Here is a 21,253-nt window from a genome sequence, read left to right on the forward strand (position 1 = left end):
ACGAGTCCAGCGACGGAAGATGCGAGCCCAGGTAATAAAGAAAAATCTCGCTACACTTACTAGCCTAAGAGTCCGGGAATTAGATGGAGGACCAGCAGTGATCTCTTCCTCACCTTAAAGAAAAATTCAAAATTAAAGCCTTATCAAGGAGGAACCAATTGTAGAAGAGTCTCTACTTGATTCGCCCTCCGGCGAGTGTAAGAGCACAGTATGGCTTCTGAATGGCTAAGAGGGCAGCGCCTTCCATCCAATCAAAACCAAGGCGCTATTTGTATGAATAAGTGGAAGGCGGGAGCGAAAGGGGGCGGGGCAAGAAAGCAGGAAAGGTGTGTCAAGTCTCTACAACTGTTTGTGGAAGCTTTTGTGCAACTGGTTGGCTCTTTTTCCGCTTGCGCCAATCGCAAACCCTTCTGTGGCGAGTCCAACACGCTCGGCTCCGAAGCCGAGATACGATATAGCCAATAGAAAAAAAGAAATGTATAGCGGCCAATCGTCCAGCGGCGTTTTGTGTCTCTGCCCAACAGAAAAAGGTGTTTCATCAGGAGAGGCGTTACCTAGTCGCCAATGGGCGGGCGCCGGTGAAACATTGCAGCCAATGGGAATGGGACGTTGAGTGACAGCTGTCCAATAGGGAACCTCAGTGCTGGTACGGTTGGCGGCTTAAGCGCCGCCGCGGTCTGAGGAATGTCAACTATTCAACATGGAGGCGGAGGTCGATAAGCTGGAGCTGATGGTGAGTGTAAAGTGGCAGGTTGATCCTGCTGGCTAGTTTATATTTTCCCAGTGGTCTCCAAGGTGGGACGCTACCTGGAGTCGCAGGAAACCCTGGGCGGCGTAGCGGGCTGAAGCCGACTCAATTTTTCCTCTTCGGTACCAAAGGGAGTCGCCGCCGCCTGGTCTCTTTTAACCGTCGCGGGGGAAGGGGTTACATCCGGGAAACTAGTGAGGGAAATGGCGGGAGATGCTGAGGGTGCGGGGTCTTTGGAATTTCTCGTTTCTCGCCCACCCTATCCTCCCCTCAAGAAACCGGAGCGCGTGCAGGCAGCTTTCTATCTATTTCCACCAAGATGCATGACTGGAACGACCCTCCAACGCTCCGAGAAGGCAGGAGACGGTTCACACCTCGAGAAAGGAGCGTGGAGGGCGGGGTGGGGAATGAACCGAGGGGAGCGTGGAGAATTCTCTTCGGGGCTGAGCCGCTCTCATTTTCTTCGGTGGACTGAGAAAGTCCGGGAAAGAATGCCAGACGTGCGTACGCAACTTTTAGTGGCCATGAAGCCCCTAGACCAGTTTTGGGTCGGCCTTCTTTGAGTTGGGGGCGACTGTGAAACCTGGGGATCAGAGCCACGAACCCTCTTCGGGGAGTTCTGGCGGGACTGGGACAAGGAAGGCTCCGTTGTTGCCCTGGAGTTGCCTGGTTTCATTCATTTGTGAAAGTAGCGGACCGGGACGAGTGACTGGAGAAGCGTCCCGCAGCTACTTGGCCTGTATTTGGGCGCCTAGCTCAGAGGACTGCCCTAGTTTCCTTCTACGGATCTTCCTTTCCCTCTCGCCCTGCAGTTCCCTCCCTCCCATCCCGGGACTCCCAGCGAGATCGCCCGCGCTTTTTCCTTCTCGTAGTTCCCTTGTTCGGTCGGTCACCCTTAGACCCCGCCAGGCGCATCTGTTCTTTGGATTGGCCGCTTTCCGTTCAAACAGGGGGTTAAGCTCTTCTAAGATCTTTTGCTAGAGAAATTAAGCCAGAATCTTCCTCCCTCCTTTTCCTGCCTCTCGCAGGCTCTGCTCCTTAGCTATCAGGGAGGCTTAGGGGTGCGCTCTTGCACCTGAATCCTGGGAGGCGGTTGAGCATCTGCACGTGTACCGATTCTGGAAGAAAGGACCATGCTCAGTCCCTTCCCATCCCCCCACACCTGAGGCCGATCTGTTTTCTTTATAATATTCGAGTAAATTGTAACGCCTCATTAAAATTCGATTTGAGGGTTTTCGGTGGGTTCTCTTGTTCTCAGTATAAGTTTTCTTTGTAGGGGGTGTGTAGGTGAACGGGGGGGGGGGGGGGGAGGGAAGATGGCAGCAAAGGAGGAAATTCCTCCAGTTCTCCAAGCCTGTAAAATGAACTTTAGGTTCAAATCTTTATTATTTTTATTATGAACTGTTCTAAGGATAAAACCACCACCAAAAGTTGAGTGTTTTAATTTAGTCAGTCAAAAGGCATAAATCTTAGTACTGCCATCATTTTCTTGCCCATTCTGAATTTGTTCACACTGCCATTTTCGCCTAATTAATTGTAAGATGCTAGGTGATGCTAATTCTTTTCATATCCACTTTTCCCTCCCAAGCTGGCCTTTTAATTTTGAGGTATGGTGAAAGCCTTCGTGACTGCAATAGAGGTCAGTATTTGCATTCTATTTTGTTTTGTTTATGTTTATTTTGGGCCACAGCAGAGGTGCTGGAGGTTTACTCTGTGCTCTGTGTGGGGGACTATGCGGAGCTGATCTCCCTACTTATTTTGAGGATCAGTATCACCCTCTCCTTGGATCTGTGAGTCTCGGAAAAAAAAAAAAAAGAAAATTGTTCTTTTTGGGTCACACCCAGCGATACTCAGGGGTTACTCCTGGCTCTGCACTCAGAAATTAGTCCTGGCAGTACTTGGGGGATCATGTGGGATGCTGGGGATTGAACCCAGGTCGGCCGCATGCAAGGCAAACACCCTACCTGCTGTACTAATGCTCAGGCCCTGAAAACTGTTCTTTTTCAAGGCTAAATAGTATGCACTCTCACTTATTGTTATTAATAATCAATATTGGCTCTTCAGCAAATTTCTAATTTAAGTGATGTAAAACCTGATCCAGGTCCTCAGGTGAGCTGCATGCAAGGCTAGTGTCATAGCCTCTTTATTTTTATACTATTTGGAACCTAACACCCAGGGCCTCACATAGATAATGCAGGTGGTCTAACAGTGAGGCCTAGACAGAATGGTTTGTTTTTGTACCATACCTCAATTAGTGTTGAGGGGTGGGGTGAAGTTACTCCTTTCTATGGTGCTGGGGTACCATATATATGGTGCCCAGTATTTAAACAGATCCACTGCATGAAGGCTAGCCCTCTCTCATACCCTTAACCTGCTGTATCTCTCCATCCCCTTGCCACATACTTAAAAAAAGAAAATTGCACAGTAATGCGTTTATTTTATAGAATTCTAAAAGTATTTAGATGATCAACTCAAATCTTTGGAGATCAGGTTTTACATTATTTAAATTAGGGACTTGCTGAGGAGTCAGTGTTGACTATTTAATAACAATAAGTGAGAGTGTATACTATTTAGCCTTGAAAATAAGTTTTTAAAGTTTTTTGTCGAGATTCACTGATTCAAAAAGCAAAAGAATGATTCTCTTAATTGGAAAATATTTCACACTTTCATCGTATTAATTTCTGATCAGGAAGTTACTTGTGTTTGAAGTCTACTTTTGGGGCAGAATTAAAATATTTTACTATCTGCTCCAAGATTTTTTGTTTGTTTTGGGGCCACACCTAGTGGTGCTCATGAGTTACTCCTGGCTCTGTATTCAGGAATTAACCAGGGTGGCGTTGGGGAGACCATCTGGGAGATCACGCCCACCTGGGTTGGTCATGTGCAAGGGAAGCGCCCTACCCGATGTACTATCCCTCTGGCCCTGTGTGCGCCAAGATTTGAATTTAAGTCATTCAGATTCTTAGGGCTGGAGCCATAGTGTAGTGGGTAAGGTGATTGCCTGCACTGCCTGCACACAGAGACCTGATTGGTCTCAGGTACCACAAATGGTTCCCCCACGTATGTTCTGCCAAGGAGTGATCCTTGAGCACTACTAAGGAGTGGCCCAAAGACAGAAAAGAACCAAAACAAGCCACTCATATTTTGTTCTGAGTTGAGTTTCAATCCTTTTTTTTTTGGGGGGAGGGGGAGTGAGGCCACGCCCATGGAGGCTCAGGGGTTACTCCTGGCACTATGCCAGGAGGGGCTCTGGGGACCCTATTGGATTGAACTCATGTTCACATACAAGGTAAATACCCTACCCACTCTGCTATCTCTCTGGCTTCTCAGTTTCTTAACAGTAAAAAAAAAAAAAAAAAAAAAAAAAAAAAGATATTGACTTAATGCTAAGGAAACCAGGTACTTAAATCTAAAGTGTTTCCCCTGTTATTTTAGATATCTTCAGTGTTAACTGAAATTTCACTTCCATAGTATTGTGTTTCATAGGGCTAATGCTGTTACTGTTCAGGGAATAGATTTCTTGAAAGTCTTAATATCAGGCTGGGGAAGCAGTTTAGCAGTATAGCAGTGTGTCCACTGATGAAATACACATCAGTATAGCAAGGAGCTTCCTTTGCATGCTGCCCACCTGGGTTTGTTCCCTGGCACTCCATATGGTCCCTGAGCTCTGCCAGAAGCCATCCCTGAGCGTAAGCAAGAGAAAACCCTCAGCACAGCCCCCAATCAAACAACAAAATAGTTTAGATATAAAAAGCCCTGAGGTGGTAATTGCCTTTTGCCTCACAGGGTTTACTTCTGGCTCTTTGTCAGGAGTCACTTTTGGCTGTGCTTTGGGAATTAATCTTAGATTGGCTGGTAGCATGCAAGGCTAGTGCCCTACCTGCTATACTATCTCTGTGGCTCTGTATTTTGTTTTTGAGTCATACCTGGGGGTACTCAGGGACTAGTCTTGACTCTGTGCTCAGGGAGTAAGCTTTGGAGGTGTTTGGGGGATATGGTGCTAGGAATTCAAACCAAGTTTTGAGAGATGCAAAGATGCCTTAACCCCTATATAATTTGTTCTCTCTTAAAATATTGTTTTATATTTCAATTGCTATGAGGGAGCGAATAACAAATTTCAACAGAACAAAAGTATTTTTTTTTATGAATTTGCCCTAGTAATTATAAATGGTTTTCCTAATATTCTAAAGAATTAAAATTACTCATGTTAATAGCTTAAAGTTTAGGACAGTTCAAAATTCCTTCCTATATCTGATCTTGTTTTTGTTTGAATATTAATCATATATTACTCATATCACTTTTGATATTTAAATTTCATTCATTTTTCTCTTTTTAACATTGGTGTACATGTTCTTAACTTTGGGGTGTGTTCTGTCCAAAATGGTAACTGGACTTCAGATTCTTTTCCAAATGAAGTGCCCACTGATGAAAGACACATTGTGTTCCTTTCTTACCAATTACTGCTAACGAATGCTCTGACTTTATTGCACTACTGTACTTTACAGCTAGCAGTGCAATAGTATTGTCAAAGCATCTGAGAGCAGGATGCACACCAGAATTTTGTTTCTTTTTTTTTACAGCTTTCTTCTGTGTCTGTAATTTACCAAAAATTCTGTTGCTGAAAACTAATTTCATTCTCAGAAATGTGTTTTAGAAAGTCATAATTTGGAAAATATTTCTCAGCTAGTGAAAGCTCACTATTGAAATGTGTTATGAAAAATATTTGAGAATACTTTTTATAACTAAAGTTGTTACACCTAAATTTGTCGAAATAACAAAATATTTTGTCATTTGCTTATCTCTTTCTATTATAGAGTTGAATAGGTTCTGGAAAATCTCAGATTTTAAGTCTGAAGATTAATTGGTGATAAAATAATTTTAATATGTATTTTGTATAACTTCAGCTCTTAATTGGTAATTATTTTGTGCCTTCTCAGAAATGTTTGAATTGAAAACTTAAATGTTTTTGGCAATTACAAGATAAAATAAAGTGTGAAAACACCCATTTGTTGTTGGTTTTTTGTTTCTGGCTGACACTGGCCGTGCTCTTGGACTACTCTTAGGATTGGTGCAGGGGTCGGGGCTTAGGGCTGCTCCCTCAATGGTGCTGTGGATTCAGCACAGGTCTCCTGCATGCAAGGTGTGAGCTGTACCACTAAGCCACACCACCGTTGCTAGCTTGTATATTGTAGTAGCTTTTATAAGTTCCTCTCCCCACTTAATTTGCCTAATTGTAGCTGAAAGTACTTAATCCTTTATTAATTACTAGGCTAGTCATCTACTGAAGCTAAAGATCTAAGAAATTTATCTGAGACACATTTATTTTATTTTTTTTTTGCTTTTTGGGTCACACCTGGCAATGCACAGGGCTTACTCCTGGCTCTGCACTCAGGAATCACCCCTGGCGGTGCTCGGGGGACCATATAGGATGCTGGGAATTGAACCCGGGTTGGCCGCATGCAAGGCAAACGCCCTACCCGCTGTGCTATTGCTCCAGCCCTGAGAGACACATTTAAATTAAATGCATTGACATATACTATGATGGGGCAATTAAATACCAGGTATATGGGGGCACAATAGGAAAGAGAGAGGACTTAACTTGGGGATAACTTCTTTTTTGGGTAGAGCCACTCAGCAGTGCTCAGGGACTATTTCTGGCTTTGTGTTCCAACATTGACCTCTGGTGGTGCTCAGAGGACCATATGTGATGTTGGGGATATAACCATGGTCGGCATCATGAAAGATAAGTTCCTTACCTCTCTGTACAATCTCTGGCCTTTAGTTGTTTTTGTTTGGTGTCAGAGCCAGTGGTGCTCAGGGATTACTCCTAGCTCTGCACTCAGGAATCACTCCTGGTGGGCTAGGGGAACCACATGGGATGCTGGGTATTGAATCTGACTTGCAAGGCAAGTCCCCCACCCACTGTACTCTAGCCCCTTAGAGGTTACTCTTGGCTCTGCACTTAGGGGTCATTCCTGGAGGCGCTCAGGGATATGTGAGGTTTGAGGGATTGAACCCGGAGGTCAGTTGTGCACAAGGCAAGAACCTTACCCTCTGTACTATCTGAGCTCCCACCCCATGACTTTTTTTTTTTTTTTTTTGGGTCACACCTGGCGATGCACAGGGGTTACTCCTGGCTCTGCACTCAGGAATTACTCCTGGCGGTGCTCAGGGGACCATATGGGATGCTGGGATTTGAACCCGGGTCGGCTGCGTGCAATGCAAACGCCCTACCCGCTGTGCTATCACTCCAGCCCCCACCCCATGACTTCTTACAGATGAGAGATAATCTGAAACTTAAAGGATGAGTAGGCATTATCCAGTTAAGAAAAAGGCAAATGTTCCAAGCAGAGAAAGCAATTTTTCCATTCTTGGGAAAATCCAAAAATGAGAGGTGTTGCACAATTGGAAACTGAATGGTTTGGTAGGGTGTTGAGACTGAGCAGCACTAGTTTTTAGGGGCTGGTGATATAGAAAAGTAGTTAAGATACATGCCTTGCATATGGTCAATCTGGGTTTGATTTCTAATTCTGAACACTGCATAGTCTCCAGATATCACTAGGTACAGCCCTGGAGACCTTCCAAGCCCTCTTGGTGTGACCTGGGTGGTCCCTGGTATTATAGGGTACTCAGCAGCTCCACTTCTTTGGACACTTTGACCTGCTGCCCCCTTTGACCGATGATTGCTGGGGGTAGCCCCTGGACTCCTGAGCATCACAAAGGAGCCCCAGGATCACTTCATCTCCTCTCCGCCACGCCATCCCCAAATATTAGCTTAGGACCCTGAGCCATCTCCCTAATGGGGGAGGTCATGACCCCAAATTTAATTCCTGGAACCCTTTTGCCTTCCAATACCTGTCATTGCTCTGGTGACTCCAGCACTCCAGACCTGAGCAGTATGTCATCACAGGGTTGGAACATCAAAAATCACAGACTTCAAATGCCAGCTGAGCAGTCGTCCCAGGGTCCCCTCCTGTATGTACTTTTATTAACCTGCTTTGGTTTTTGTGGACCAAGTGTGAGATTAGTACACCAATGGTCACAGGTCTTCCAGTTCATGACTCTCCTGAAAAATTCAAGTTGGTACACTGCTATAAACAGGGAAGGCAGGCAGGCACAGTAGGATGCACAGACAGAAGCAAGGAGCTAAAAGGAAGCCCCTCTATACAGTGGCCTGGCATTATACATATTACAATCACCCACTAGTTTCTGCTATCCAACTAATTATACCTTATGAGATCATCTGATTGGAATAGCAAATCTGGTTGCAAATGAGAGTGTTGATTGTGGGTCAACCAATCAGAAATGCAAGATGACGTCATCTGTCCTTATGCAAATAAAGTCTTTAGGATGATCAGTCAGCTCTCATATGCAAATTTTAAAATGTAGTATGGTCCACGAGATAATCCACCAGAAACCTGGCCCCGAAGCTCTTTCTATTTCCTGCCTACTTCTTCGCTAACAGTACCACATTAAAGAAAAACAACAGGGGCAGGAGCGATAGTACAGCGGGTAGTGCGTTTGCCTTGCATGTGGCCAACCTGGGTTCAATCCCCAGCATCCCTATATGGTTCCCTGAGCACTGCCAGGAGTTAATTCCTGAGTGCACGAGCCAGGAGTAACCCCTGTGCATCGCCTGGTATGACCCAAAAAGCCAAAAAAAAAAGAAGAAGAAAAAGAAAAACAAAAGCAGACTAACTTCTCAAGTAGGAAACGTACAGTGTGTGTATGTATGTGTGTATGTGAAGGGGGTGGGTGTGGGAAGGTGGGCTCTGAAACCAGGTATGGAGCCCAGCAGGGCCTCTCACATGCAGAGCAAGTGGTCTGCTGCTGAGCTACACCCCCAGCCCAGCAGATTTTTGTTTTGTTTTGTTTTGGGGCCATACCCTGATAGTGAAAGAGTGATTTCTGAGGGCATATAAGTTCTTCCTGGCAGGACTCGGGAGATATGCCTTGCTGGGGATTGAACCCAGGTTGGTTGGTGCATGCACTGTATTCAGGTGCACTAATCCCCCAACTTTTCTTTATGTGTGAGCAAGCATATTTAATGACCCATGGCAGTTTTCTCCTTTTATCCCCATTACAGATTACCACAAATCAAGGTCCTATGAACTTGGGCCCACATTCAGTAAATCTGTATTTTTCAGACAGCTCTTTCCTATTGTATTACCTGTTCTAATTTGCTTTCCTGCTGTATCACCTGAACTAATTTCTGGTTCATAATGCTCTCTAATTTTGGTTTTTACACTATTTATAATTCTCTAATTTAATGGGGTTGCAAATCATGGTAAGAATGCAAATATTCCTGAAAATAGAATAGTATATATCACATCATTAAAATATTTTAAAAATAGAGAAAAGTTGTTATATCATGTTTATTAATATGTTTATTTCACAGAATAATAATTTGTGCTAATCTTTAGTTCCAGAAAGCTGATTCTGATCTGGATTGCATTCAGTACAAGCTGGAATATGAAATCAAGATTAATCATCCTGATTCTTCAGGCAAGGTAATCTGTAAAATAAATCTATTTTTAGCAGAATCATAGAGATTTCTGATAAATCTATAATTTATAGAGCCTTAAAACTTGGGGGGGCCAGGGAGTTGAGCCACACCTGACAGTGCTCAGGGATATTATTGGCTCTGTGCTCAAAAGTTAACCCTGGCAGTTCTCTGGGGACCAAAAGTAGTGCCTGGTCAAACTAGGGTCAAATACTTGCAAGGCAAAGAAAAGGCTTACTGCTAAAACTATCTCTTCAGCCCAGAATCTTAAAATCTTTGTGATATAAGGTTGGTCACAACCTGATTTGATTATATAAGTGATATGATTATTACTTTAGTGTTAATTACTATCTCTATAATTTACTTCCTATCTCTGCATTTGCTATCAACATTTAGTGGAGTGGAGGGGGCAGGTTGGTCCACACCTGGCTGTCTTCAGGACTTACTCCTTGCTTTATGCTTATGAGTCATATTTAGTGGTTTGGGGGACTTTATGCAGTATTGGGGATAGAGCCCAGGTCGACTGTGTGCAAGGCAGCACCTTAACTGCTGTACTGTATCTGGCCCTAAATATTCCAAATAAGTGGAATCAGTCAGTATATGGATTTTATGTCTCAATATGTTTGAAAGTTTTACTCAAGTTATCTTGTGAACCAATACCCTTTTTCTTTTTTTTATGGTTTTTTGGGCCATACCTGGTGATAGTAGGGCCTGATTTACAGCTCAGTGCTTAGCGGTTGCTACTTGCAGTCCTGGGGACCTTGCTGTGTGGGGCATGGAACCTAGTGAAGAACCCACATGCAAAATGTGTGCTCCAGGCATTTGAGCCATCTCTCTGGTATACCTCATTTCTTTTTAATAATATTCCTCTGTATGGCTGTACCACATTTTTTTCTTTTTTAGGGGAATAGGGCAGGGTTTTGGCCACATCTGTGATGTTCAAGGTCTCTTTCTGGCTCTATGCCCTCGAGTGACTCCTGGTGGTTCTTGGAACACCATATGTGGTACCTCGAATTGAACCAGGATTTGTCTCATGCAGGGCTAGCACCTTAACATCCATACTATCTCTCTAGTCCCTATGCCATGTTTTCTTATTTATCACTTAATAGATATTTTGGCTATTTTTTTGGTTTTATTTTGGGGCCACACTCGGCAATGCTCAGGGGTTACTCTTGACTTTGCACTCAAAAATTACTCCTGGTAGTGCTCAGGGGCCATATGAGAGGAATGTCAGGGGTTGAACCTGGATCGCCGTGTGCAAGGCAAATGCCCTATTTGCTGTACTATTGCTCTGGCCCCTTGACTATTATTATAGTTTATATACTGTTATAATATTATAATGCTATTAAATATGTATGTACTGAATATTTAGTACATACAGTAGATTTGCTAAGCAGAATTGCTGACCAGCTGATAACTTGATAATATATGTATTTGTTGGGTCTCTCCAGTAGTGCTGAGTACCTTGGGGGCCACTGCCAGTGACACTTGGCCTGGTGGTACAGGCCTGTTGCTCAGTCCCAGTAGAGCTTGATGCAGTTTGACTGGCGATGCTTAGGAGCACCAGGGCTACACCTGATGATGCTGGGTTTGGGAGGCATATGGGCATGCTAGGTGGGGGGTGGTCCTGGTTATGAGGGACATGCAGTACTTTGAATATGTAAGACATGCTTCCACCTCTTTGAACTATTTTGTAATTCAGCTTGGTAGTTTGAGAAACTGCTAAACTGTTTTTCAAAGCACCATTTTATAGTTATATACATAATATATAACAAAAATGTTTCTCATTTTCCAGTTTTCAAGTAATATATTTATGTAACTATTGTGATTGATCTTCGCAACATTAAAATTTTTCCAAAATAAAATTACCATTTAAACAATAATTCCCCTTACCTCCATTTTCCTACTCCCTGGAAACCACCATTCAACTTCTCCCCCGACCTCTTTTTCTGCATTTGACTATTTTAGGTGCTCATGTAGATGGACTCGTGGTATTTTTTTTTGTGTGTGTGTGACTTGCATATTTCACTTACACAATGTCCTCAATGTTGATGACAAAGCATATGTCATCATCAAAAAAAGTTTCCTTTTTTAAGGCCGAATAATATTTCATAGTACATTTATACCACCTTTTTTGTTGTTTTATTTGTTCTTTGGGATATTCATGGTGGTACTTTCAGGACCTTATGGTCATGCCAGGGATTCTTTCTGACTTTGCTCAATAACTTTCTGACTTTGCTCAAAAGAATCACTAAATCAAGAATCACTAATCAACTTTTTAGGTTTGGAAAGAAAACCATTATTTTAACCTTTATAAATTTCACTAACATCAATCGTAATTATTGTATATGTATCAAATAATATAAAAGCAAATAACCAGTTACAGCAACTTTTAATGCTTATTTAAGGTTGGGTTGGAGAGGTAGGGTTATTGCCAGTATGCAGCGGATTCAGGTTCGATTCTCAGCATCCCATATGGTTCCCTTGAACATTATCAGGAGTAATTCCTAATTTTATTCCTAATTTTAGAGCAAGGAATAACCCCTGAGCATCCCCAGGTGTGGCCTCCAAACAAAACGTATAAGCTAGTAGTTGTATATTCATTAAATATTTTTTTAACCATTTAAGTGTTTGTGTATATGTGTGTGTATTTGTACTTGTGTCCATATACATACATTAAAATTTTGTTTAAGTGCATTATCTTTTCTTTTTGTCTCTCCTTGGACTTAAACCCAGGAATTCATACATACAAGGCAAGTGCTCTAATGCTGAATCACACCCCTGGCCTGTATTATCTTTTTCTCATACCATTTGTGATTTAGTGATTGTCAATGATTACATCCCCCCCTCCCCCCCCCCCCCGTGCCCCCATGGTTTCTGGGCCACACAAGGGATCATGCCTATTGTTGCTCAGGGGACCATGTGTGGTGCTAAGGGATTTAACCTAGGTCAGTTGCATACAAAGCAAGTGCTGGACCCACTGGACTAGCTCTTTGACCCCTGGTTGTCAATAATTCTGAATGAAAATCTAGATCTGAAAATACGACATTTTGTAAGCTCCTATTGTTTCAGAATAATTTTGTGTGCATTTCTCCTATAGGTTTAAAAACTTTATTTTTAAATAGGAAATAGGCATATTCACCACAGGTGAATACAGAATCTTTATTGTTTCTTTTTGTCGGAACTAACATTGGCCTTCATTCTGTTTTTGCATTCCTTTTTGTTTTCTTGAGGTCATTTTCTTTTTCTATGACCTGTGTTTTGCCAGTCTATGTTTGGGCTCATTTTTCTTTGTATAATGCAAGGAATCATAAGTTATGCTAAAATTAATTGTCTTCCCATCATCAAAATGGGTTTAGAATCCAAACATAAAGAAAGATGAACCTAGGTGGGGGTAGTCTTGTATGTTTTAGCAAATGTGTCTTCTCTAGGAGAAGGACATTGGTAGTAATTTGTTTCTGCTGAAGTCCAGGAGTGTGGAATGGTTCCTTAATATCCTGGTCCACTAGTTACTATGTTGCTCATGATAAGTCTTCCTATTTATCACTGAAGGAAAAGAGTGGGTGGTTTTAGAGTCCATATCCCTTGGAGATTCTTTTGTTTAGTAGCACAGCTAAGGGCACTGTTTCTGTTAGTTTCTTTCAAATGACTTAACTGAAGATTGAGATGTTAAGGAACAGAAAGTTGATGGTATAAGGGGCTGGAGCGATGGTACAGTGGGTAAGGACCTTGCCTTGCACACGGCCGACCCAGGTTTCATTTCTGGCATCTCAGATAGTCCCACAAGCCCTGCCAGGAGCAGTCCCTGAGTGCAGTGTCAGTAGCCAGCCCTGATCACCTCCAGGTGTGACATAAACATCAAAAATAAATAAATTGATGGTAGAATATGTTTTAATTTTATGTTATTTTCTTTGGGATCAGACTTAGAGCCTCAAACATTCAAAGCATGTACTCCAACACTCAACCGTATCCCTGGCTTGTAGCTTAATTTTCCCTTTCCATGATTTAATATAGATTAATTTTCTCCTGATGTAGAAAAATCCAGTTACGCTCTTAAAGGAATTATCAGCGATAAAGTCTCGATATCAAACTTTACATGCACGCTTATCAACGGCTGCACTTGAGCAGAAAGAGACCAAGAGCCGCATTTGTGCCACTTTGAATAAAACTATGACTATGATACAAGAACTACAAAAGCAATCAGACTTGGAGGTGAGGCCTTCAATTTATAAGTTGGAATTTTTAACTTTGAAATCCATAGTAACTTCTATTTTGAATTTAGCAATTTAAATTGTTGATAGAAATTAGATTTTCTTGATTCACTGAGGCTGTAGCTCCTATGTCCTTTTATTTTAAAACAAACATGTGGACTTGGTAGGTTATATAACGATGACAGAAGAGAAACTTACTAATAATGTGTGTGTGTGTGTGTGTGTGTGTGTGTGTGTGTGTATACCACATTTTATTTTATTTGGGCCATACCCAGTGTACTCAGGAATCACTCCTGGCTCTGTGCTCAGGTATTGCTCTGACTGTAGTACTCATGTATTTAGTTGTGCTTGCCAGGGGTTGCACATCAGATTATGGTGCTCACTCACACACTCTCCCAAAGTGCTTGCCAAAGTGCATTCTTTTAGTCCCAATCATTGTGTATATCCAGTTTGTAGTATTTACTGGGAGGTCACGATGGTGTTCACATATGTGCTGCCCTGGGTTTGATTCCCAGCACCACATATGGTCCCACTGACCTCCCCAGGACTGAACCCTGAGTGCAGAGCCAGGAGTAAGCCCTGAGCATAGCTGGTGTGGCCTTAAAACAAACACAAACAAAAAGATGCCTTGATGATGTCATGGAGAGATGAATACTAGAGGAGGAAAAACACATAAAAGGGGGTTAGGGAGGCTAGGGAGATAGCTTCGAGTGGTAGAGCACATGTCTAGCATGTTATAGTCATGCACTATCCTCAGCACTATGTAGGCCTTCTGATAATTAAATAAAAATTCAGTTCTTCATTAAATGAATTACTTGTTGGACAATACAGATGTATAATATTTTTAGCATCACAGAATGTTCTATTGGACAATGCTGCCCTAGAGATTCTGATTTTGTAGGTATGGGGTGTTCCAGATTTGGTAGTCTCTCTAGAGGTGACCTACATAGGTTGGCATATTTGTAACTGAGTGAGTCTTCAATTTGTAGCTCTTATTTTCATGTAAACCTTTTTCAGTCAGTGTTTTGTTAATGCAATGTGATGGCATCATCTAACTTGTATCTTGTTTTCCTTTTGATTTTTTTCCTTTCTTAAAAAATAAGGGGCTGGGGCTGGAGAAAGATAGTACAGGGATTAATAGATAGGCTGATCCTGATTCAGTTCCTAGTTCAACTCCTGAGCACTGCCCAAGAGTGACTCTCAAGAGCTCAGAGCTGTGTGTGGTGCAACCCCCCCAACCTATAGCCCCCAAAACTGAATTTATTTTTATAAATCCACCACAGTAGATATGTGGTGTCGGGTTGAACTCAAAACCCTCTGCATACTAGGCATATGTACCACCTGAGCTTTCTCCCTGAGACTTCCCTTTTGGTGAAAACTGCTGTTTGTTGTTTTACTAACTTCTTAGGTTCTATCCCTAATAACCCTGTGCCTGAGGCAAAGTTGATGCTAGCCTCAGTTTCTAGAGTGTGTCTGACTGGCAAAGGAAAATGATGCTTCTTTGAACTTGATTGGTTTAGGAATGATTTTGTAAGCCAAGACATGTGAAGAAAGTCTGGAAGTAATTAGTAGGAGTTCTCTCACTGTTGACAAGAGAAAATATGGGAAGAGAAAACTATTTCTTATAAACATTTTGTCTAGCTGTGATTCCTAACACGGCTAGAAACATTTTCCAGTGACCTTGAAAATATATCAACTATAGAGGATACCAGTGCCTAAAGCCAGATAAAAACTGAGTCCTTACGTTGCTGAGCTGTCGAATAGAACTGCTGCAAAGGCTTGTTCTTTTGTATTTATTTTGCAATGATTGTAGATTTTTTTTTTTTGGATTTTTGAGTCATACCTGGCAATGCACAGGGGTTACTCCTGGATCTGCACTCAGGAATTACCCCTGGCAGTGCTCAGAGGACCATATGGGATGCTGGGAATCAAACCCGGGTCGGCTGCGTGCAAGGCAAACGCCCTACCCGCTGTGCTATCACTCCAGCCCCAATGGTTGTAGATTTTTATTTCTCCATTCGACAAGTACTTATTATTTCCAAATAAGTTTAATGGTCCTCCATAATTTAGGGTAAGTCCCTACTTCTGAGGAAACTCTCAGACTATAATTTATGAAAATACTTTGAAAATATAATTCAAATGTGACTTCTGTGGTTCTATTAAATTGTAGTCCTTAAATTGTTTAATTTCTTGGCCTTGTTTTTTCAAGTTAATGTCAAGTTCTGTTTTGTCAAACAACAACACACCTTGTAGAGAGAAAGCCAAGTATCTGTTTTCTCCCACCCCTCCTAAATTTGCAATCACATGCCTTCTAAGAGCTTATGAAACCCCAACTGGCATAAGGAAGCAGAATACTAAATCAAGCAGCTGTTAAAGGATTTTGAAATCTTTCTTTTGTGCTTATTTTCTAGTTGTCACCACTGACTGAAGAAGAGAAAGCTGCAGCAGAGCACTTCAAATTTTCCGCATTAGTCTGATGAAGAAATGGACTTACAAAAGGAGACTCTATGGCAAGAAGTCAGTTCCAGAGAGATGTGGGATACTGCTGTCTTGTTAGCATCTGGTTACTAGAGGAAGGATTATGAAGACTGGGCTCATGTGATTGGACAGCGATGCCCTGACAACAGAGGGGACTATAAGGGCAGATATAATGATTGGTTGATAAGATGGGATGGCAATAAAAGAATTAAAAACATCTGTTGGGGGGGCTAGAGTGATAGAACATCAGGTAGGGCGTTTGCCTTGTATACATCTGACCCAAGTTCAATCCCTGGCATTCTGTATGGTAACCCGAGCACCACCAGGAATAATTCCTGAGAGCAGAGCCAGGAGTAATCCCTGAGCATCACCAGGTGTGACCCAAAAAGCAAAAAAACCCAAAACAAAACAAATAAAAATATATGTTGGGCCAGAGCCATAGTGCAGTGGGCAGGGCCTTGCACATGCCTTACTGGGGTTCAATCTCTGGCATCCCTATGGTCCCCTGAGCACTGCCAGGAGTGATCCCTGAGCACAGAGCCAGGAGTAAGCACTGAGCACTGATGCATGTGGCCCCAAAATAACCCTCTACACAACACCCCCCAAAATAAAGTACAGTGCCAGAGAGATGCCATAGCAGGTAAGGCACTTGTCTTGAGTGTGGACAATGCTGGTTTGATTCCTGGCATGGCACTTGGTTCCTCAAATACTGCCAGGGGTCACTACTGAGCACAAAGTCAGGAGTAAGCTCTGAGCACATCTGTGGCCCCAGCCACAACACGACCACTCCATTTAGTTTTTATACACACACACACACACACACATCTTGTCATTTCAGGCAAAGAAGTCTCAACATTATATTGTATTTGTTCTTGTATGATTGGTATATTGCTCAGTCAAATGAGCATTCTTTGAAAATTAAAGGCTATGAAAAAATTGTATTATAGATTATACATTGGAAGGGTAATTTTAATTGTAGATATGGTCGCATTATTAGTGATACTGACACTACTAGTATGTAAAAAGTGGTTTCCTATAAACTTATAAACTGGCTTAACTGACACATTTTACCCCCAATTTTTTCACTAAGCTAATATTTTTAATCATGAGCTCTGTGTTTAAATGCTAATACTATTTTAGGCTGTCCTTCCTTGTTGCATATTAATATTTTTATCAACCTGAATTATATATTTTTTGTATAAAAATGCCAGAAATGCACCAGCAACTACTAGCCAATTATACATTATATATATAGTGTGTGTGTGTATATACTTCCTATTTTCAAATAACTCAGTGATAAGGCCTTTGTTCAAAGTAGGGATGTTAATAACAGGGTTATTTATAATAGTACAGCCACACAATCAAATAGTAGATTCATAAGAAGGTTATTTGACTAGTATCTGTCTGTGCACTAAGAGATCAAGTTATCCAGGGAGACAATACAGTTACCTGTATGGAGTTTGCTTTGCACTGACCTGGATTCAACCCACGGCACACCATATGGTACTCTGAGCCTCCCCAGGAGTGATCCCTAAGTGCTAAGCCAGGAATAATCTCTGAGTACCTGGGTTTGGCCCACGCCTCACTGCAACCGCCCTAAATGGTCTTTGAAGCCACATAATTAACCCTGTGGTACACTGCCTTGAATCCCCTGGATCCTAGCCTGGCTGCACAGTGTTCTTTCCTTTATGGGACTCTCATATTTGCTGAATAAAACTGTTACTTTTAAAAAATTCTCACCTTGGGCTGGAGCGATAGCACAGCGGGTAGGGCGTTTGCCTTGCAAGCGGCCGACCCGGGTTCAATTCCCAGCATCCCATATGGTCCCCTGAGCACCACCAGGGGTGATTCCTGAGTGCAGAGCCAGGAGTAACCCCTGTGCATGCCAGGTGTGACCCAAAAAGAAAAAAATCTCACCTTGTGACCCTGAGAAAAATTAAAGTGCCTCAGGCTGTTTGGAAGCACAATGAAAGTAAATTAATGGGTTTGGCACTTAGTAATTCTTCCATACAAAAAAATTTTAAAAATGAGGTATTGAAATGACTAGGACAAATGCACTGGAAGCTGAATATGCAGATGATAGAACAATGTTTTTACTTAGAGGGCTGGAGAAAGAATACAGAAGGTAAGGCATTTACACATAGCTAATCCAGTTCAATCCCTGGTACTTCATATGTCCCCTCTGAGCCTCACCAGGAGTGATCCCTGAGGACAGCCAGTTGGTCCTGTGCATCACTGAGTGGCCTAAAAACAAAAAAGTTGTGATGTGGGGCTGGAGCAATCGCACAGCAGATAGGGCATTTGCCTTGCATGTAGCAGACCGGGTTCGGTTCCCAGCATCCCACATAGTCCCCTGAGTACCTCCAGGAGTACTTCCTAAATGCAGAGACAGAAGTAACCCCTGTGCATCGCCAGGTGTGACCCAAAAAGCAAAAAAAAAAAAAAAAAAAAAAGTGATGTGGAGAGTGTAGTACAAGGACAAGATTAAGGCACTTTCCCAGCATGCAGGACTCCTGTTTGATCTCAGGCATCACATATAGTTCACTGAGCACCATAAAGCATGTGGTTCAAGACCCAAAACCAAAAAAGATGTTATAATTCATAACATAGGAATGGTATGCTCGTAAGAGGAAATCATGCAGTTTTCTGCAAGATGAATGGAATTGGAGTGCACTCATGTTAAGTGAAATCAATTTAAAAAAGAATACCATGATCTCATCACCAGTGGGCTGGAGTGATAGCACAGTGGGTAGGGTGTTTGCCTGGTACGTGGCCTACCCCAGGTTCGATTTCTCCGACCCTCTCTGAGAGCCCGGCAAGTTAGGGAGAGATTCTCGCCCCCACAGGCAGAGCCTGGCAAGCCAAATTCGAGATGCCAGACAGTAACAAGTCTTACAATGGAGACGTTACTGGTGCCCGCTCCAGCAAATTGATGAGCAACGGGATAACAGTGATACAGTGATACATATGGAGAACCAAGGCAATTGACAGGATCCAATGACAGCTGGCTCACAAAACTGACTACTATGTAGGGAGATGCGGGGAATGAATGAGGAGGGCTAGTAGTAACAGGTGGACACTGGCCAAGGTTCTTGGGCACGCTGGTGTTGGTGAAGACAGGCTGCGGTGTACATCAAAACCATAAACGTGAACACCGTCTGAAGCATGTGACCTCCCCCATAATTATAATTAAGGCATGCACTCAGAGAACACGGATTTCCTGCGTCCCACGCTGGAAAGGGGCGTGGCTGGGGCGTGCGCTTTCCCCAAGCACTCCCCAAGCGCCAGTATTTGGGGTGCACAGGCTGCAGAGCAGAGGGGACGCCGCCCCTCTCCCGCGCGAGGCCCGGGCAGCGGGCCTGCAACCCTGCGGCAGGCGAGCGCCCAAGTCTCGTGCGCCCTCCCGCACCGCGCGAACTGGGCGCCCGCCCCTCCGCTCGGCTCCCCCGGGGCCCTGCCGCCCCGTGCGCATGCGCGCCGCGCCTCCCGCGCCCCTGGTTACCGTTGGTGTTTGCGAATTCCCCGCTGCACCTTCCTCGCCGAAACCCGCGCCGCGGGGCCGGCCTCCCGCCCCGTGCCATAGGCGCGCACCCGCGTCACGTGGACCGAGGCTTCCTCGCGGGTGGAGGCGTGCGGCCACCGCTCGGCCGCCCACTGCGCCGCGAGGCGGGCGCGCGGAGTGAAAATGGCGAAGTGGGGCTAGCCGGCGCCGACCCTGACGCGATGGGGCGCGCAGGTGGGCCGGGCGGCGGCGGAGCCCCCTGACGAGGGCCGGCGGGCGGTCTGCGCTGCGCGGCGGTTGGACCTGGCGACCTCGCGCCGGCGGCTGAGAAGTCGGACCACGGACTCCGGGGCTCGCCGAGGGCCCCCTCGAGAGCCGGAGGCGATGGATGAACTGAGCGTGGAGGTGAGGGCAGCCGGGCCGAGACCCCGCAGCCGGCTGCCAGCCGTGGGGGCGGGCGCGGGCGGGCTGCGGGGCGGCCGGCCGCGGGTCCCGGGCGTTCTCCGGCTGGCAGCATGGCTGGCACCCGCACCCACCCTCTGGGTTTTTTTTTTTTTATTTTTTTGCAAAGTACCGCCTGTGCAGGGCAAAACTGCAGATTCATCTGATGGACGTGCTTTTGTGAGTCGCCGCCGGCTATTTATTTTTATTTATTTATTTTTGTGAGTCCGAAATCTCTTCCTGGATGGGAATAATCATTCCTTTTTAGTGGAACCTGCAGACCCTTCTGCCCTTTCTAGGTTGAAGGGAGGATATCTTATTATTACTAGTTTTGCCCCCCCCCCCCCCCCCCCGGCGGTGCTCTGGGTTTGATCCTGGCTTGACGATCGGGGATCATCCCTGGCAGTTTGGGGGGCGGGGGTGAGAACCATATGTGGCACAGAGGCTCGAACCCGCGGTGCAAGGCGGGAGCATTATTATTATCATTAGCATTATCCCGGAGCATATATACTTAACTATCCCGTTCAATAAAACTAGCTATTTTTATTTATCTAGTCTAAAGCTGTGGTTACAAGAGATTGGGATACTTATGTAAAGTCTTGGAACATTAAAAAAGAAAGGTACAATAATGGCAAATTTTAATCTTCCAATGCAGTCAGTGGTGTTAATGTTATCTCCCAGAGTGTGCATCTTCCAGCTTTTCAGCAACAAACATCTGACTAATTTTCTCCTTGCTTTCTCATATGAGAAGTGTTACAGAGATAACTTTTACTTGGTTTTAGGAGAGTTTCATTTTCTTGCAAGGTAGTGGTGGTACTAAGAACAGTTTGATTTTATGTTTTCTTGACACTTATTTCCTTATTGATCTGTCTGCGGTTTTGCAAAGGCAAATACTGTCCTTTCTGTTTACATATTTTTCCCAAGGCTTTTATTATGTTACCACCAAAATTATCCCTAAGGGAAGATTCTAAGGCTCAAATTAGGGGTTAATTTAAGCATCAAGAAATTTGGGTTTCTGGACTCGAGTTTTTTTATCAGAGTACATTGCCACTAGGATACATATCTTTTAAAAAAGATTTATTTTCATTTTTTAATTTTATTTATGTAATTTTGGGTGAGACCACACACAACTGTGCTGAGGGCTTACTCCTGAGTAACAGGGTCATTCCTGACAGGGTTCAGAGGACAAGATGGGGTACTGGGGGATTCAACTTGGTTTGCTTCAGGCATGGCAAATGCCCTTACCCCCTGTAATATCACTGAGATCTCTAAGGTTTACTTTTTTTTTTTTTTGGTTTTTGGGTCACCCACCTGGTGATGCTTAGGGATTAGTCTTGGGTCTGCACTCAGGAATTGTTCCTGGTGGTGTT

The 21,253-nt window shown here is 43.7% G+C and overlaps 3 protein-coding genes across 9 annotated transcripts in view; 2 read left to right on the forward strand and 1 right to left on the reverse strand.

The window, feature by feature from the left end:
* Positions 1–19,576, reverse strand: part of PRR11 (proline rich 11) — a 50,263-nt gene extending 30,687 nt beyond the window's left edge. Inside the window, exon 1 of the mRNA XM_004608623.2 lies at positions 19,443–19,576. Coding sequence (XP_004608680.2) covers positions 19,443–19,521 — 79 coding nt within the window. The 5' untranslated portion in view covers positions 19,522–19,576. The remainder of the gene's footprint in view (positions 1–19,442) is intronic.
* SKA2 (spindle and kinetochore associated complex subunit 2) lies at positions 637–17,687 on the forward strand. Of its 3 annotated transcripts, XM_055133866.1 has the most exons (5): positions 637–733; positions 2,337–2,387; positions 9,172–9,258; positions 13,287–13,463; positions 15,874–17,683. In XM_055133866.1, exons 2-5 carry the CDS (start codon positions 2,358–2,360, stop codon positions 15,937–15,939), a joined length of 360 nt encoding a protein of 119 aa, XP_054989841.1. In that variant the 5' UTR covers positions 637–733; positions 2,337–2,357; the 3' UTR covers positions 15,940–17,683. The 3 variants fall into 3 exon arrangements, 2 of the variants coding, with proteins under 2 accessions (XP_054989841.1, XP_004608927.1); XR_008629374.1 differs by lacking the exon at positions 13,287–13,463 and having other exon boundaries at positions 15,874–15,927; XM_004608870.2 differs by lacking the exon at positions 2,337–2,387 and having other exon boundaries at positions 656–733; positions 15,874–17,687.
* TRIM37 (tripartite motif containing 37) overlaps positions 19,567–21,253 on the forward strand; it is a 91,012-nt gene continuing 89,325 nt past the window's right edge. For 3 of the 5 annotated variants that reach the window (XM_055133862.1, XM_055133860.1, XM_055133861.1), the window contains exon 1: positions 19,569–19,847. In XM_055133862.1, the coding sequence (XP_054989837.1) occupies positions 19,827–19,847 (21 nt within the window). In that variant the 5' untranslated portion in view covers positions 19,569–19,826. Of the gene's footprint in view, positions 19,848–21,253 lie in introns of all 5 variants that reach the window. The other 2 variants (XM_055133864.1, XM_055133863.1) reach the window with 2 other exon arrangements.

The sequence above is a fragment of the Sorex araneus genome, chromosome 3 (assembly GCF_027595985.1).
Source record: "Sorex araneus isolate mSorAra2 chromosome 3, mSorAra2.pri, whole genome shotgun sequence".
In the NCBI taxonomy this organism is placed as follows: Eukaryota; Metazoa; Chordata; class Mammalia; order Eulipotyphla; family Soricidae; genus Sorex; species Sorex araneus.